The 15,395-nt window shown below is 44.0% G+C and overlaps 1 protein-coding gene across 1 annotated transcript in view; it reads right to left on the bottom strand.

Moving 5' to 3' along the window:
- The window catches only part of LOC106585748 (multiple C2 and transmembrane domain-containing protein 1), a 146,414-nt gene that overhangs the window by 11,447 nt on the left and 119,572 nt on the right, over positions 1-15,395 (bottom strand). The window contains exon 16 of the mRNA XM_045707019.1: positions 493-602. Coding sequence (XP_045562975.1) covers positions 493-602 — 110 coding nt within the window. The remainder of the gene's footprint in view (positions 1-492; positions 603-15,395) is intronic.

Here is a 15,395-nt window from a genome sequence, read left to right as displayed (position 1 = left end):
TGAGCCACACGGGTCTAAATAGGGCTGTCTTCTGTATACCACTAGAAGGAAAGAAAATCCACAAATGAACTTTTAACAAGGCACACCTGTTAATGAAAATGCGTTCCAGGTGAATACCTCATGAAGCTGGTTGAGAGAATGCCAAGAGTGTGCAAAGCTGTCATCAAGGCAAAGGGTGGCTACTTTGCCTTGATTTGTTTAACACTTTTTTGGTTACTACATGATTCCATATGTGTTATTTCATGGTTTTGATGTCTTCAGTATTATTCTACAATGTAGAAAATAGTACAAATAAAGAAAAATCCTTGAATGAGTGTCCAAACTTTTGACTGGTACTGTATGTATGTGTGTGCGTGGTGTGTGAGTCTGTTTTCCAGCCAGCTCGACAGGGTTGAATAAGATGTGACAGGGACAGGATGGGTGGTGAGGGCACTGGTGCCAGGAAGCATTGGAGAGGCGGGCCAGGCGCCGAGGAGGAAGCTTACGACTCACTTCTTTATCCTTTCGCCATAGGATGCCACTTCATCCAGGGCATTTTGCACACTGATGCACACATCCTGGATGGCATACAGCTTGTTGATGAAGCCCTTTCTCTCCGGGTCCTGGAGGACAGTTAGAGAGAGAAAGAAAGAGGGAGAAAGAGAGAGGAGAAAGTGAGAGAGAGAGAGAGAGAGAGAGAGAGAGAGAGAGGAGAAAGTGAGAGAGAGAGGAGAAAGTGAGAGAGAGAGGAGGAAGTGTGTGTGAGAGAGAAAGAGAAGGAGAGACAGAGAGAAAGGTGCTGGGCACATGCATCTTTCAACAAAGAAAACATTTAAAGAGCTTCAAAGACTTGAAAAGGGGAGCCAAATCACGAGATATCCTCCTTCCGTTGACTGACTACTCTCCAAGCTTTAATAGACATTTAAAAGTCTGCAGAACAAATCAGGATGTTTTCCCTCTTACACAGAGCACACAGGGAAATGGGAATATGTGATTAGGGTGAATTTAGCTGAATGCCAAATGGATGATTGAATGTTTCGACTGCCAAGACAGGCTCGCTTTGTTGTTGGCAGCACACTATGATGTCACCTGAAGTGACATCATTATCATCGTCAGCACCATGACGAGCTCCTCCTTTTCAACTTTTGATGGTTGAGAACATTAGCAGGCCATAAGAATAGAGAGTGATGCGGCAGGTCAATCTAAAAGCCTCTACTATTAGACACAAAGTACAAAAGAGGAAATCATGCAACAGTAAATGAGCTGCTGTAGGACTGACTGATAGACGAGTGGGAAAGGATGTGGTGACTGACTGACAGACTGGAGTGGGGAAGGATGTGGTGACTAACTGACAGACCGGAGTGGGACAGGATGTGGTGACTGACTGACAGACCGGAGTGGGACAGGATGTGGTGACTGACTGACAGACCGGAGTGGGACAGGATGTGGTGACTGACTGACTGACAGACTGGAGTGGGACAGGATGTGGTGACTGACTGACTGACCGGAGTGGGACAGGATGTGGTGACTGACTGACAGACCAGAGTGGGACAGGATGTGGTGACTGACTGACAGACCGGAGTGGGACAGGATGTGGTGACTGACTGACAGACCAGAGTGGGACAGGATGTGGTGACTGACTGACTGACAGACTGGAGTGGGACAGGATGTGGTGACTGACAGACAGAACAGAGTGGGACAGGATGTGGTGACTGACTGACTGACAGAACGGAGTTGGACAGGATGTGGTGACTGACTGAATGAGTGGGTGAGTAAGGACAGAGAAAGATGCAGACTTTTGTGGTGGTGGTGGTGTGGACATGACTGGAGGAGTGGGGTCGCAAACCAGGACTCTCTGTCTCTGTCTCTACAACAGACAAAGATAGGAAAAAAGCATAGCACTGCTCCAGCATTTCACCACTACAGTGACCTGTGACCTGTCATGGAGTCCACCTGTAGTTTGTAAAGACCGTCATCTACTGTCAGGAAACACCAGATTCCCCAAATCATGTAATAGCTGAGGGAGCTGAGAGAGGAGGCAAGGGAAAGGCCTTAGAAAAGGAGGGATGCACATCTATGGTGAAAATGAACAGAATATTTCCACAGGGGTTGTCTTATAGTATATCATTCAATGCTGATTATCAACCAGGTTTACTCAAAACTACTACTTCTCTTCAAAACCACTTTCCACTTCATGGCAGAATGGACAGTTATGGATGCCCACCTGTGTGTGATAATTCTACAGGTCCATGCTGTGCTCATGGAGTTCAATACTGAAAGAGAACAGTCACATCACAGAAATAACAAGGGGATAATTCATCATTGAAGAGAATTAGTGGACCAGGAAAAGACACTCAACTGTTTGAGGCCCCAACCCCAAACTGTCCCCCAGAGACCCCCATCGCACCCCCTATACTCCTCTTCCTGCTCTTCCTGCAGGATCAGGTATTTGATAAATGAACCCCGATGCAGCCAGGGAAACCACAAGGCCTCCCTGAAAAACCACACAGGACACGTAGATATAATTAGACAGGGTTATTTTCTTTTAAATATTTTTACAAGCCTCCTTTCTTCCCCATCTGTTTTGTATTATTGGTTCCAACAAAGCCCAATGTCCAGGGTCCACTCTGTTGGGTTGTGTTGGGTTGGGCTTGGTGGGGTTTGGTGGGGCTTTGTGTTCTGGGCCTGGGGAGTGTTCTCGGCGCTCCGGGAGAGTGTTTGCGGGACAGGGGAGCGGTGTGAGAGAGTGAGCGGTGGCGGAGTGTAAGGGTTAGAGGTCATCAGAGTATAAACCATTGCCACATGCCCCTCTCAAACCATGGACTGACTCCAATTTCCTCCCTTCAAATGTAGGGCTGAGAGGAGTAACAAAAACACGGAGCCAGGGAGAGGCTTGTTTTGCTGCTCCCCAGCACGCCTCAGCACTACCCAGCACTCCCCAGCACTCTCCAGCACCCAGATACTAAAGCAACCTGCTCTTAGACTGGGATGGAATCAACTAGCACACCACATGACCTTAGATAATCGTGATAAAAACAGCTGGCTCTTACTGTGGTCCAGTAAAAAAACACCTTACAAATACCTTACAATACCCTTTGTTACATTATGCTAACTTTACCCTGCTTTTCTTTTCTTTGCCTTGCCCATTCTTTTCGTAACCTTGACATCCATCGCAATTTTTTAAGGGGGTAGATCAGCTTTAATATTACAGACAGATTGTGGCTTCTATAATGTAATTGTCTGCATCATTTCCAATCCTCCATATATAGTTTTGTTGCATCATGACCTTGTCATACACTATAATTTCATCATTGAGGAGGGTGTTGCTATGCAGTACCCTGTCTGGGATGACAGCACCAATCACAGATCACTGTCAAGGTCAAAAGTTGCTTGTCTTCAAAAGTGGGTGTAAAAAAGGAGACAACGCAGACTCATGTCTGTTTCTTAGATACGGATTTGACTTTGACGTTCAGTGTTTGCACCCTTCACATTTTGAAACCTTCTTTCATGTTTGTATGTAAATGATACAGCTCCAGAAAAACGTATAGCGTCTGCTAAATCGTACATGCTGAAGTTCAAAAAGTCATTAGAATTGGTGGCCTATGTCCTAATTACATGCATTGATGAGGCTATGCAATTGCTAACTTTAATTAGCAGTTGTGGAGTGGGTAAAAGGCCATACAATGACTTCAAAGGAAATCCCAAGTAGAGAGAGACAGAGAGAGAGACAGAGAGAGAGAGAGAGAGAGAGAGAGAGAAACTTTTAAGATGGCAATACTAGACCCAATGGTAACCAAACAACACCCAAATCAACTATGTGTGTCCCATACTAATCTAATTTGCAGCAAACCAATACGGTATGTGAAAGTTTGGCTTGCTTGTTTGCTTCAAGGTCTTTGCCTTTGTGACCAACAACTTCTAAAAATGTTTTCCATCATTAGAGCTGTATTCATAATGAATGTGTGTGTGGAGGGAGGGTGGTGACAAGGGCCACTGGAGTGTCTGTCTGTGTTGGTGCATTTATTATAAAGTGTCGTCTAATTATGTCACAGAAAATTCTTGCACATAAACAAAATGCAGACGACTATCAACTCCCCTGAGTCTCTCGCCACCACCACTGTCTTTGAACTAGTCACTGACTTGGAGTCAATGGTCCACCACTGTCTTTGAACTAGTCACGGACTTGGAGTCAGTGGTCTGTCTGTCTGTCTGTCTGTCTGTCTGTGCATAGACCCATAAGGTTAGGTGTGTATGGTTTCTCATTCCTATTGGTTGCCCCTCTGTGGAGCTGGGTCTTTACTATAGGAACAGTGGGCCTGTCTTTCTGTCTGGTACTGGAATCACTCTGCTCCAACGTCTGTCAAACAGCCTTCGTCACCCTATAGTCCTTATAGTGGTGTAGAGGGAGTACATATAAAAACAAGCCTTTGAGGATTCTGTTTACATTTTAGTCATTTAGCAGGCACTCTTATCCAGAGTGAAATACAGAAGCAATTAGGGTTAAGTGCCTTGCTCAAGAGCACATCAACATATTTTTCACCTACTCAGGTCAGGGATTCAAAACAGCAACCTTTCGCTTACTGGCCCAAAGCTCTTAACCACTAGGCTACCTGCCACCCTTCTGTTCTGTGTTCGGTTGATCTGGACTCTGCTATTATAACTGTAAGTCCAGCATGGGGATGTGTGGTGGTGACTTACACACATGCACTCTATTCAGACGAGTTGCCACCTAGAGGGTGACAGACAACTGTACCAATGTGTTAAAATGGGATGAAGATTCCCATTCATGCTGGTCTATGGTCAGTTTTGCACTTTCCCCCTTAGTTGTTAAGGTTAGGATTTAGGGAGAGTAAGCTGATCCTAAACCTATGCCTAAGGGCAACTTCTAACCCAGATAATGCACATTCCAAGGGATCATTAGATCACCAAAGTGCTACCAACCTCTCCTCATGGACAGAGACATGATGATGTCATCAAACGGAGCCCCTACAGCACAGGCTTGAGCAGCAGCTCGGTATATTCCAGTTCAGTTAGCAGCTGGATAAACATCAGGACACCTGGAAGCCTGTGTGTGTGTGTGTGTGTGTGTGTGTGTGTGTGTGTGTGTGTGTGTGTGTGTGTGTGTGTGTGTGCGCATGTGTTGCCCTCTCCAACAGATAATTTAGTTCAATCTAAATCATATGGCACAGAGCCACTCATCAGCGGGATCTGATAGAGTTCAAGATGAAGGAACGCTCTATTTTACATCTGAGACAAATTGCATTGAGCCCCGCTGGTAGTGCTGAACATGAAAGCCCAGTGTTTCAGTGTGAGGGAGAAACGTTCTGCCGTCTATCAAGTTGCTGGTCTTTTATATCCGCAAGATTTAGAGGGTTGCTTTTGCTGCTGGTGTATGTTTTTTTTATCTATGTTTATTTACGGTGTCTTCAGAAAGGATTCACACCCTTTGACTTTTTCCATATTTTGTTGTGTTGCAGCCCAAATTTTAAATGGATTAAACTGAGAATTGTTGTCACTGGCTTACATAAAACAACATAATGTCAAAGTGGAATTAGGTTTTTTTGACATTTTTACAAATTAATAAAAATGGAAAAGCTGAAATGTCTTGAGTCAAAAAAAGTGCTTAACATGTCACATAAGAAGTCACTCTATGTGCAATAATAGTGTTTAACAATATTTTTGAATGACTGCCTCATCTCTGTACCCCACACATACAAAGAGTAAGGGAGGTTTTTCAATGTATCACAGAGAAGGAGACCGATTGGTAGAAAACAGACATTGAATATCCCTTTGAGCATGATGTACTTATTAATTACACTTTGGATGGTGTATCAATACACCCAGTCACTACAAAGGTACAGGAGTCCATCCTAACTCAGTTGCCGGAGAGGAAGGAAACCGCCCAGGGATGTCATGATGAAGCCAATGGTGACTTTCAAAAATGTAAAGTTTAATGGCTGTGATAGGAGAAAACTGAGGATAGATCAACAACATTGTATTTACTCCACCATACTAACCTAAATGAAAAAAAGGAAGCTTTGTACAGAATACAAATATTCCAAAACGTGCATCCTAAACTAATACTGCAAAAAACGTGGCAAAGAAATTTACTTTCTGTCCTGAATACAAAGTGTTATGTTCGGGGCAAATCTAATACAACACATTACCGAGTACCACTGTCACGGTTGTCGTCGGTAATGGAGGACCAAAACGCAGCAGGTATGTATATGCTCATCGTGTGTATTTATTTACAAACTAAATGAACACCAAAACAAAACGAACTCACGAACAACAAAACAGTCTGGCAAGGCACAAGGCTAAACTCAGAACAATCTCCCACAATTAAACAGACAAACACACCCAACTAATATAGGACTTCCAATCAAGGGCAACACCACACAGCTGCCTTCAATTGGAAGTCCACCCCAATTAACCAAACATAGACATACAACTAACTAGATCAACATAGAAATACGTGAATCTCAAACAGTGCCCAAAACCCCCGGAATACTAAATCAAATGCCCTTACTACAAAAACACCACCCTGAACCACATAAAACAAATACCCTCTGCCACGTCCTGACCAAACTAAAATGACAATAAACCCTTATACTGGCCAGGACGTGACAGTACCCCCCCTTTAAAGGTGCTAACCCCGGAAGCACCTTAAGAAAAACAACAAAAAACAACAACCCCAAACAACAAAACAAAAATTCCCCCCTACTAAAGGGAGAGAAGGGAGGGTGGCTGCCGTCAACGACGGCACTGTGCTACACCCCCCCTCCCCAACCCACCTATATCTGGAGGTGGCTCCGGTTCTGGCCGTTCCAGGCAGTCGGGCCACTCTGGCAGCTCGGGGCAGTCTGGGCAGTCTGGCGTCTCCTGGCAGCTCGGGCCCTCTGGCGTCTCCTGGCAGTCGGGCCGCTCTGGCGTCTCCTGGCAGTCGGGCCGCTCTGGCAACTCCTGACTGGCGGGTAGCTCTGGCGACACCTGACTGGCGGGCAGCTCTGGCGACTCCTGACTGGCGGGCAGCTCTGGCGACTCCTGACTGGCGGGCAGCTCTGGCGACTGTTGACTGGCGGGCAGCTCTGGCGACTGTTGACTGGCGGGCAGCTCTGGCGACTGTTGACTGGCGGGCAGCTCTGGCGACTGTTGACTGGCGGGCAGCTCTGGCGACTGTTGACTGGGATGACGCACTTGAAGCCTGGTGCGTGGTGCTGGTACTGGACGTACCAGACTGGGAACACGTACCTCCAGGCTAGTGCGGGGAGCTGGCCTGGGGCTCCATTCTTGCCCCGCAAAACTGCCCTTGTGCCCCCCCCAAAAAAATTATTGGGGCTGCCTCTCAAATTTCCTAAACTCTTCCATCGCCCTGGAAACGCTCCTCCTTAACTCGGCCCATGTCCATCCTTCCTCCTCGTTCCTCTGCTGCTTGGTCCTGGTTTGGTGGGAGATTCTGTCACGGTTGTCGTCGGTAATGGAGGACCAAAACGCAGCAGGTATGTGTATGCTCATCATGTGTATTTATTTACAAACTAAATGAACACCGAAACGAACTCACGAACAACAAAACAGTCTGGCAAGGCTAAACTCAGAACAATCTCCCACAATTAAACAGACAAACACACCCAACTAATATAGGACTTCCAATCAAAGGCAACACCACACAGCTGCCTTCAATTGGAAGTCCACCCCAATTAACCAAACATAGACATACAACTAACTAGATCAACATAGAAATACGTGAATCTCAAACAGTGCCCAAAAACCCCGGAATACTAAATCAAATGCCCTTACTACAAAAACACCACCCTGAACCACATAAAACAAATACCCTCTGCCACGTCCTGACCAAACTAAAATGACAATAAACCCTTATACTGGCCAGGACGTGACAACCACTCACCATATTTTCAAGCTGTGGTGGCTTCATCGTGTTATGGGTACGCTTGTAATCGTTAAGGACTGGGGAGTTTTTCAGGATAAAATAAATACGTAATGGAGCTAAGCACAGGAAAACTCCTAAAGGAATACCTGTTACAGTCTGCTTTCCACCAGACACTGGGAGATGAATTCACCTTTCCGCAGGACAATCATCTAAAACACAAGGCCAAATTTACACTGGAGTTGCTTACCAGGAAGAAAGTGAATGTTCCTGAGTGGCCAAGTTACAGTTTTGACTTAAATCTGCTTGAAAATCTATGGCAAGACCTGAAAATGGTTGTCTAGCAATGATCAACAACCAATTTGACAGAATTTCTGAAAGAATAATGGACAAATTTTCACACTGCAGGTGTGGAAAGCTCTTGGAGGCTTACCCAGAAAGACTCACTGCTGTAATCACTGCCAAAGGTGATTCTGACATGTATTGACTCAGGGTGTTGATACTTATCTAATCAAGATATGAGTGTTTTATGTTTCACAACTTTTTTTAAAATAAATGCTAGAATTTTTCTTCCACTTTGACAGATTATTTTGTGTAGTTTAATCCCACTTTGTAACAACAAAATGTAGAAAAAGTCAAGGGGTGTGAATGCTTTTTGAAGGCACTGTGTATTTATTTGCACTATCACTGTGAGTGCAAATATGAATACATGAACGTGTGTGTGTGAACATGTTTGTGTGCACATGCATGTGTTTGAGTGTGTATGCCTGCATATCTGTGTGTGTGTGTGTGTGTGTGTATGTGTTGATCAGCCTACTGCTGAACCAACCTTTATCTATGTATGTGGATCTCTATGGGGGGCACACCAGGGGGGAAACATGGAGGCGACGCTTGTCAGCATGTTGTGAGATTGGTAGCAGTTTGTTAAGGAAATACAACCTACAGTGACACCAGAGACAGTCTTATATACACACAGCCAAGTTAGGTTAACTGCATACTGCTTTGTGAATCGGAGGACAATGAGATTCCTGAAAATTAATTTAAACATGCTTAAATATTAAAACGAGAGATGTGCATAGGGTATGTCTCATTATATTTCTCATCAATTCTACCATTTTTTGTATGAGAGGAAGTAGTGTACGGTACGCTAGCGGATGAGGCATTTTGAACTCTATAGAGACAGTTGGTTCTTAACTGACCTTAGGCCATGAGAAGGAGGGAGGTCACCATTGGACACAATCTCAACTACATCTATAAAGATGGCATGGTAAATCTGTCAGACTGTGTAATCTCACATGACATTATTCTGCCCTAACAGGCACATCAGAAAAATGTAACAAATATTTTTGACTGTATTCCACAGAAGTCAGGATGAGCCTGCAACACTGGCGACTGCTCGCTGCTGTGCTATAATTGCACCTGTTTTTTTGTGGCGCACAATAAAATGTAAATGTCAAACGTGACAGGATTCTAGGATAAGGCTCCCAGAGGGCATTTGAAAACAGTAGACATCCTAGAATCTCCCTCTTCAAGGCGACACCATTAACAACCCGACTCCGAATTAACAACGGCAGAACAACACCGACACATCAACACATCATGAGTAGACTAAACAATGTGTTTGACCCTCTCCTATGTGTTAATTGTGATATTTTTTTAAGTCACCGCGTAACTTCCATCATCACGTAATGCTGAATGGTTTACGAGTAAAGCTCTACAGATCTACATGGGAGTGTGCTCAGTAAAAAAGGCAGCTCTTACATCAGAATAAAAGAACAAACCTTCTGAATTTCATAAAACTGATATGAACAATGAGAACTAATCCAGTTCTAAGCCACCGGCACTGTTCATCAAAGTTCCTCACTAGAAGGGAAGAAAAAGAAGCTTGAAGTTGAACAGCTCATCTGCAGGACACGATTATTACCCCCAAGACAGTTTCCACAAACAGCCTAGAAATGACACCTACTTTATTTATCTAGTTTATAAAAATTATCTGAAAAACAGGACCCTACAGCAGTGACGTGTATTCATGGATGTTAAATCATTTATCTTTCGTCTCTCTGGGTTGTCCTAATGTTCCTTCAATTCGCAAGAGGCTGAATGTACTTTATCTTACCAGAGAAAGTTTTCTAGCAAGCGAAACAGCGCCCCTCTGTCTCTGTATGTTTAGACTATCTATCTAAAAAAAGGTCTGGTCACAAAGAGTATGACATTTTTGCCACCCGTAACATTGAATGCAAGGGAAGCCAGTGAGCATTTGAGAAAGGGAAAGGGGGATACCTAGTCAGTTGTCCAACTGAATGTATTCAAGTGAAATGTGTCTTCCGCATTTAACCCAACCCCTCTGAATTAGAGAGGTACGAGGGGCAGCCTTAATTGACATCCACGTCTCCCCTCCCGGGGAACAGTGGGTTAACTGCCTTGCTCAAAGGCAGAACAACATATTTTTACCTTGTTCTTTGGCCTACCTTGATAAAAAAAAGTATAAAATAATAGCCAATCAGCGTTGAGCTAAACTCAACTGTGAATGGTCCTGACGCACCCCCAAAAAAGTGTCAAGAGAAGACAGTTTGGATTTGGCTTCACTCCTATCATAGAGAAATACATAATTGAGAGAAACAACTTGAATTGTTGTGTTGTCCTCAGGTGACTAGCTAGCCATCTAGCTAAAATTGCCCCTTTCCTAAATTAGTCATGGATAGAGATAGGGATTTGGATTTGTGGTTTTACTTAATTCTCCATACTGGCCAATGATTATAACGCCGATTCTGATCCAACCATAAAATACTGTACATTGTGCCCCTGGACTGAGAGGATGGAAGTTCAATATGTAGCTAGAAGGTAGAATGCTAATGTTAACTAGCTAACGTTGCCCATGAAAGGAAGTTAGGATAGCGAGCAAGCATTTTAGCCAGGTAGCCTAGGACAACAAAAACTAAAAGCGTGTTCTGTTTGACAGTCATGGACTGTTTCGTGAAGATGAAAGAGAGGAGGATGGCATTGGCGTTTCACTACAAGTAGGATGAGTCAACATATTCTTTCTACTTGCACGAACGCACGCACATAGACACACACAAATCAGAACCATGGACAGCCACATCATATTTAGCTTACGTTGATTGGACTAAATCATTTTTGCTATCTTTTAGTTGTCAATGTATAAGACCAAGCAGAGGTGATTTGATGATGTTGAAATGTTGAAGTTGAAATGGTGCTGGAATAGTGGAGGCAGCTCCTGTTTTCTTTGCGACTTGCAGTAACTCTCTGTGGTTCTAAATCAACAGTTGTTTAGTATTCCAAAAATGTCAGAAAAATGTACTTTCTTGACCATGCCGTAGGTCAAGTAACGGTTTGTTACATGCAATATGCTTTGTAGACTTCACCGTACAAAGGTTTCTCTTTGTTTTTGTGATGGTGTGGTTGAATTTATTCTGCCACTGTGTCTTCTTATTGTCTCTGCCTTCGGCCTATATATCACGGCATATGAACTAACAGGTTATAGAGCAAACAAAGCAATTATCACAACACATAGGTTGTAATGTGGCTTTTGTTCTGGCTTGGCTTCCCCAGTGATTCTACCGACAATGCCCATGAGACAAACAGGTAAATACAGCAGTACAGTACAGTCTCTTTCAGACCGTTATAGACGAAGTTCTCAAACCAACCAGAAGGGGCAAACTGCAGGATCAAACCTGTTGGCTTGTGGCACCAAGCGAGTTCTATGTCTGATAACCATTCAGTCACCTTTAACCCATGAAGGTCAGTGATCTATCCTCATGGCCAGACCTTGACCACACTGTACCAGCGGCCGCCATAGAGGGCATGTCCTATTAGCAGACAATACTAACCTCCTCTCCCTCCGACCAGCTACAGATATCTCTGTGCTGCTGGCACCTTGCCAGCACGACATGAAAGAAGCCAGATGGTTCGTTTTGAAGCCGCAATTTTAATACATTATTTATTTCACATGTAATCCTTGGGTGAATATCTCTTTTTCCCCCTCCCTCTCTTTTCATAACCACATAAATATCTGTTTAACCGGTCCCCGAGATGCACGGCACGTTCTCCCCCCTAATCAAGCAGCGCTCACTCGCAGACACAAAGAGCCCTGGAAGGCATACAGGAGCTCACAGTTCCTTAACAAGGGAGGGGGGGTTGCTTCGACAGAGCCAAAGTCAAACTCCAGTAAACTGTGGCAGTTGAAGGTGGACCGTGCATATGCCACGGTCTCTCATTCTAAATGAGGCTTTTCACCCAGCCCGTTCCCATGGCGAGGGTCGCTGTGACGACTGAGGATAAATATACACATAAGTACATAAAGGGGAGTATGTTGAAGGAGGTGGAGGAGGTTGATTTTCAGGTTGACCTCTACATCCCATGGCTCCATCCTAAAAGGCCTGGTGTGTGTGTTTGTGTTTGTGTGTTTATGTGTGTGTGTGTGTGTGTGCGTGTGTTTGTGTCTTTACGTGTCTGTGTGCTCTTCTAATGGGGCCAGAGTAGTGCTGCCATGATCACCTTTCCCATCTCCCACTGGGGCGTCCCACCTCAGCCAACCAGCCTTTCCATCAGAAGACTCAAGGTCGGCACAGTGGCCCTGGACCCGCCTCCACCCCTCTCCACCATCCAACCCCCTCACCCTGCCACGTTCCCCCCGCCTGCCCCCACCCCTGCCCCCCATCCCCTTGCTCTCCTTCCCTGTTCTCTCCAGGTTCCCGGGTGGCAGTTTTTGATGAATGGGACACCGTTACTCTTCTCCTTTGTTGGCCTGGTTTAGCCGCTGCCCTCTTCCAAAAACAAGGCCGTCACATTCACAACATCCCCAGCACTACACTACTCTCAGCCCTCCTTTGTTCTCTGAGAACCCAGGTTAAAGGAACAGGCACTTCAGGGAGGTATTAGGCATGTAGAGTAAAATATACTGTATGCACAATAAGTCCAATAGCACAAAGACCATATGTGTTTCTCAATCCTGATCGAGGCAAGCCACAGGTTGATGCTATGTTTTCAATTAAACCTACCCCATTCATCCCTTAACGGAGGGAACATGTCTGGCCTTCAAACAGTGGGAGACATTTTTCCTATCACAAATTGACACATAACAAAAAAAAATGTATTATGCACTATGGTGCAATATCAATGTAATATGACAGAGTAAGTCGTGCTGATAGTTAATTTGCTCTGATTCATCAACTTGCTTTACAAAATCAAGGCCAATTCATTCTGTCTTCATAACACCTGCAATGTCATTACGTATGTACAGAGATAAAACAAGAGATTGGGACAATTGGAACATTTACGTATTTTGAAACACTGTTTAAGAAAAAAGGCACATCACCATAAAGTGATGGGATTGTGCCTTCAAACGGAGAATAAAATATGCATCCTCAACGCTCATAACACGTATGAATCTTGTTAAAAGAAAAGGAGCAACTGCCTCTTCCCATGTTTGACTTTGAGACACAGGCGCAGCAGCTGTCATGTGATGTGCTCCAGATTCCAGCCAATCAGAGGGCAGAGCGTTCGAATTTGGCTGCTGGGGGGCTAAAACCATTGACAACTACGTGCTGTTTTCAAGGGATTGTTAAATACATTTTATAAATTATTTGGTTATAATATCATCAACTCTTGAAGAGCATACTCAGAACTACACATTTCCGATTATTCCACATTTAGCTCTTTCATCAGAGTTATACAGCAAGTAACTGCATGCTTTATGATCAGTAAACATCAATTGATCATGTCATTTCAGACACAGTACATATGGGTAGCATATCCATTTGCCATGGTGCTAATCCATTTGCCATGGTGCTGATCATAAAGCATGCAGTGACTTGCTGTATAACTCTGATGATAGAGCTAAATGTGTAGTTGTGAGTATGCTCTTCAAGAGGTGATGATATTACAGCCAAATAGTTAACATTTATAACAATCACTTGAAACCAGTACCCAATGCTTTTAGCGGAACTGGAGGACTCCTTGCCTCCCAGCAGGCCAATCGAACTCTCTGCACCTTATTGTGACATTTTATTGATTACAACCTATACTGTCGCTGGTTTTACTAGTACACCTGCGTTACCAAGGCTGCAGGGTGCTGGTTGCAGTTCTGTTCGATATTCTGTACATCTTTGGACCTACAAGTCAAGACGTCTGGATCATCTGGTGTGAATGTGTAGCTAATTAAAGGGTATTGAAGTAAACTAGCAGGCTGTGGTAGAAAGCGGGTAGGTAGCTGTGGCTCCTGAGGACAGAGGACAGGGCCCTCTTGGGTTAGCAACGGTGCAGAATCACAGCCCCCTGATATGACTTAATTGACCTCTAGAGCTCTAAGCAAGTAGGCATACACAAGTGTGAACACACACGCACACACACACAAACACACTCCAAGAGCTCACCCATACATCTAGCAAAGCATCCCAAGTGATGTAATGATTAGATAGAGGACTTGAGGTGCTATAAGCTCCTGTGATCTGTCAATGGTCACCTAACTTAAAGTGGGACTGACAGCGTTATAACTACTTTGCAGATATGAAACAAACAGACAATCATAATATCAATCATAAACATCACATTTCCAGTTTATGCTACAAAACCAACTTTATAAGAGGTTTTAAAAATAGGTTCTATTTGACTCAACGTTCCATGACGTACACTAAGGCATTGTTGGCAGAAATTATGGATGTAGTTCAATGCATGATTAATATAATTCACCAATACATTTCTTGGGAGTCCAAAAAACAATGCTATAAGGTTATAAATCACAGCTGATCTGGTACATTGTTTGCTGCCTCCATTCGGGACGCACTATTTCAGATTCAATGACTCAATATTTTGGACAAAAACGGACAAATGTAACTAAGGCTGGGAATGTCTTGGGGCGGCAGGTAGCCTAGTGGTTACAGCGTTGGGCCAGTAACCAAAAGGTTGCTAAATCGAATCCCCGAGCTGACAAGGTAAAAAAAATGTCGTTCTGCCCCTGGACAAGGCAGTTAACCCACTGTTCCTAGGCCGTAATTGTAAATAAGAATTTGTTCTTAACTGACTTGCCTAGTTAAATAAAGGTTAAATAAAATTAAAATAAATAAATTGGAGGACTGGGTGAGTCCCCTCATATTGTTGTTTTCGGTGGCTACACACAGCAAGAGATGCAGGTGTCATTTGGTTCACTAGCAAGAACTTGAACGACTTTTATCTTGTTAGCATATCTCTTGGTTCGCAAATTCACTCTGGCTATCTATTCAGAGTTTAGAGCACTCTCGTCTGAGCGTGCCAGAGTGTAGAATAACTGATGAATTTAAGAAGGAGCAACACCGGCTGAATATGACCTGTGTCAGTAAACGTAGGCAAAAAAAAAGTTATAGTTAGTCACAAACGCTCTTGATAACATGTAGCTAAACAGCTTAGCTAACCAGCTCTGCAAAGGGCGAGTAAACTGGTTAGAGGTGTTCCAGTTCAAAGTGAATGATGGCAGGCCCGTGTGGCAAATGACTTGTTGGCATAAAGGCCTACTGTAGCTCTGGTTGGCTGTAGCGCA

The sequence above is a fragment of the Salmo salar genome, chromosome ssa24, assembly GCF_905237065.1.
Source record: "Salmo salar chromosome ssa24, Ssal_v3.1, whole genome shotgun sequence".
In the NCBI taxonomy this organism is placed as follows: Eukaryota; Metazoa; Chordata; class Actinopteri; order Salmoniformes; family Salmonidae; genus Salmo; species Salmo salar.
Note: the sequence above shows the minus strand (reverse complement) of the source record. Positions and strands in the feature narration are given on the sequence as shown.